The sequence below is a fragment of the Cyprinus carpio genome, unplaced genomic scaffold (assembly GCF_018340385.1).
Source record: "Cyprinus carpio isolate SPL01 unplaced genomic scaffold, ASM1834038v1 S000005920, whole genome shotgun sequence".
NCBI lineage: Eukaryota > Metazoa > Chordata > Actinopteri > Cypriniformes > Cyprinidae > Cyprinus > Cyprinus carpio.
In genome coordinates, this window is record NW_024878604.1 from 1 (window position 1) to 3,300 (window position 3,300).

A 3,300-nucleotide genomic window follows, 5' to 3' on the forward strand; every position below is an offset into this window, starting at 1 on the left:
CAATTTATGCATTGTTCGAAGGAGTACAAAAGTAATGATTTACTGAGCGTTTAATACTATTGTAGGGATGACAAAACTGGAGTATTAAGAGCATGATTACATTACACTATAACAAGATAAAAAGTACAACGATGAAGAATTACAACCAAATTTCTCTTTCCTCTGACACAGAACCTACGAATATAAATTCGAAAAAGAAAGCGAGTTACAATAAACTTAATTATTTTGGAAATTAGACTCTTGTGTGATGAAATGGGTGGCTCTTAAAAGAGCCTTTGTGTAGCTGAAAGCTTCATGTTTTGAGCTCTACTTGGAGCTGGTGTACTTGGTGACGGCCTTGGTGCCCTCAGACACGGCGTGTTTGGCCAGCTCTCCGGGCAGCAGCAGACGCACGGCGGTCTGGATCTCTCGGGAAGTGATGGTGGAGCGCTTGTTGTAGTGAGCGAGACGAGACGACTCACCGGCGATGCGCTCGAAGATGTCGGTTGACGAAAGAGTTCATGATCCCCCATCGCCTTTGAGGAAGTCGGTCAGGATGAACCTGCTTCAGCACTTTGTACACGTAGATAGCGTAGCAGCTCTCCTTCCCTGGACTTTCTGCGCTTCTTTTTCCTCCTTTATGGCGGCGGTCTTAGTGACCGCTTTCTTGGAAACCCCTTCTTGGGGGAGCGGATTTCGCTGGTTCGAAGGCATGGTGCTCTGCGTCGTCTAACACGAAACTGGTTATTCTGTGAGACGGGTACTGTGGACATTTATACGACTCATGCTAATTTTAAAGGGATGGATATCCGCGCTCTCTTATTTGTTCGTTCGTGAACTGAACGTAATAAACGTATTTCATTGGTCATGATAACGACTCCGGCTTTGCAGCAATATCAGCCAATCGTCTGCCCCGACGGTTTAGTCCCTTCCCCTCTCGCCCTGCGCCCCGAGTAACCGCTGCCCCTCAGAACTTGCAGTTTCTTTTGTCTAACTTTCCCGCGCAAAAAATTACATTCTCCGGTTAACTTTTGCATTAAGCTACGTCATTTTACACACATTAAAGAAATTTATGAAAGAGCTAGACTCGTTAATTGTATGAAGACTAGGTTTACCATCAAATTGAGGCCCTAAAACACATTTCAATTGCTTAACAAAGACCCCTAAAACCACTTATAATTTTAACGTTTATGAAAGAGTTTGGGACAAAACCGAGTCAATACGCAAATTTAAACGGTTCACGCTTTTAAAACGCAACCCCTTGTTATTCTTGCAGTAACAGAATATATCAAAATCAGAGCATACTGAAAAACACTCTTTCTTGTGAAAAGGTGGGGGCTCTTAGAAGAGCCGTTGTTTTTATATCGAAGCTGAAGTCGTTTAGCCTCCGAAGCCGTACAGAGTGCGTCCCTGTCGTTTGAGCGCGTACACGACGTCCATGGCGGTGACGGTCTTTCTCTTGGCGTGCTCGGTGTAGGTGACGGCGTCGCGGATCACGTTCTCCAGGAACACCTTCAGCACCCCGCGGGTCTCCTCGTAGATCAGACCGGAGATACGCTTGACTCCGCCGCGGCGAGCGAGACGGCGGATGGCGGGTTTGGTGATGCCCTGGATGTTATCCCGCAGAACCTTACGGTGACGCTTAGCGCCTCCTTTCCCGAGTCCCTTACCGCCTTTACCTCTTCCAGACATTGTTACAAAAGGTGAAGCTTAGTCTCACAAAAAGTTGAAACTGAGACCTTCAGCCGCGGGAAGAGCAGCTTTACAGTTTCTCCAGGACCGAGTTGGAACATGTAGGCGGGTGCCATGCAACGTCACAGTGATGGACGTCATCCCGGCCGCCTGGAGTGGAGGCCCGCTGCACCACAGTTCTGCTGAACCTGGACACATTTAGGAAAATTGTTACGTGGCTCGTTTTCTAGCTTCACAGATGATTATGTTGCTGCATTCGATCTGTCAAATTGCAGTGAAAACACATGAACCTTTCAATTAAACTTCAGGAAACCATTGACCCAAACATGATACAAAGTTATTCAAAGATACATTGTGTTAATCAAATATTACAGTAAATATAACAGCGAACCTTTCGAGTACAATGGTTTGAGGCTGATGAATAAATGGATGGGCTTTCTACATGAATTTTTGCTGATCTCGTGATAGTAGAAAAACGAGGTAGTCTTAGTAACACGTCACAAAACACACTAGTAAGCTGTGGAGGTTGTAAGAATATGCCCATTGCCTAGAGTATCAAGTATTCAAAATGATTTGGCTGGAGACAAAGCAACAATGGTGTGAGTAAGCTAATGTAACTATAATCGGTCCATGAAGTTATATATATAGCAACTGCCGGGACAGCTCGTCATAATTTATTTTTAACACTTACTGCATGATTTAAATCAATTTGTATTGTCCCCAATGAAGACCTCAAATGTTTGCCAATTTCATCAGACTGTATGCAGAGCAGCACAGTCAGAAAAATTAAACAGGAAATTTCATGCTTTTTCAAGAGAAGTGGGTGGCTCTGAAAAGAGCCTTTGGGAGTTCTCAATAATAAAACGGTTTTAATTTTATTTAGTTTTGGCGGGCTTCTCGGTCTTCTTGGGCAGCAGTACGGCCTGGATGTTGGGCAGCACGCCGCCCTGAGCGATGGTCACTCCGCCCAGGAGTTTGTTCAGCTCCTCGTCGTTGCGCACCGCCAGCTGCAGGTGACGGGGAATGATACGGGTCTTCTTGTTGTCCCGAGCGGCGTTTCCGGCCAACTCCAGGATCTCAGCGGTCAGGTACTCGAGCACAGCGGCCAGATACACCGGAGCACCGGCACCGACGCGCTCGGCATAGTTGCCTTTGCGAAGGAGTCTGTGAACACGACCGACGGGGAACTGAAGCCCTGCCCTGGAGGAGCGAGTCTTAGCCTTAGCTCTGGCCTTACCACCGGTTTTACCTCTTCCGCTCATATTGAATATTTCGTAAATGCTTCTACAGGATAATGCAGAAATAATAGTCGCTGTAGCTTCACAATCAGCTTTAAGAGCGCGTGCTCCTCGACTATTGGTTAGAGTCGATCACAGTTGAGAACCAATCACTGCACGGCCCTCCAAATTTTAAACTCCTCCTCTTTCTCCCTCTTTCTAATTCATTGTTTATGTGAACATATATATATATATATATATATATATATATATATATATATATATATTTATAACAACAACATAAACAGAGATAAAAATACTTTTAAAATTAATTTCCAATAAAAATGCTACATTCTTCTTTTAATTTGAAAAAATGGCTAATCAAAAGCTGAGACAGACCATTGTCTAAGAG

General features: G+C 44.7%; 3 protein-coding genes across 3 annotated transcripts; all 3 read right to left on the reverse strand.

Annotated features, from left to right (window-relative positions):
• Positions 1 to 35: 35 nt before the first annotated feature.
• On the reverse strand, positions 36 to 693 carry LOC109072886 (histone H2B). The gene is given in 3 exon segments (XM_019089077.2): positions 36 to 483; positions 485 to 579; positions 582 to 693. Coding segments are annotated over 3 exon segments (384 nt in total). The 3' UTR covers positions 36 to 306.
• Positions 694 to 1,354: 661 nt separating this feature from the next.
• Positions 1,355 to 1,709, reverse strand: LOC122143513 (histone H4). The gene has a single exon (XM_042754061.1). It carries the CDS (start codon positions 1,669 to 1,671, stop codon positions 1,360 to 1,362), a length of 312 nt encoding a protein of 103 aa, XP_042609995.1. The 5' UTR covers positions 1,672 to 1,709; the 3' UTR covers positions 1,355 to 1,359.
• An 804-nt stretch (positions 1,710 to 2,513) lies between these two features.
• LOC122143512 (histone H2A) lies at positions 2,514 to 2,983 on the reverse strand. The gene has a single exon (XM_042754060.1). The coding sequence runs from the start codon at positions 2,931 to 2,933 to the stop codon at positions 2,547 to 2,549; it is 387 nt and encodes a 128-aa protein (XP_042609994.1). The 5' UTR covers positions 2,934 to 2,983; the 3' UTR covers positions 2,514 to 2,546.
• Between the last annotated feature and the right edge of the window lie 317 nt (positions 2,984 to 3,300).

Bases quoted from the DNA above. Each gene is read 5' to 3' on its own strand.
- LOC122143513 (XM_042754061.1), bottom strand. From the start codon at position 1,671: ATGTCTGGAAGAGGTAAAGGCGGTAAGGGACTCGGGAAAGGAGGCGCT.
- LOC122143512 (XM_042754060.1), bottom strand. From the start codon at position 2,933: ATGAGCGGAAGAGGTAAAACCGGTGGTAAGGCCAGAGCTAAGGCTAAG.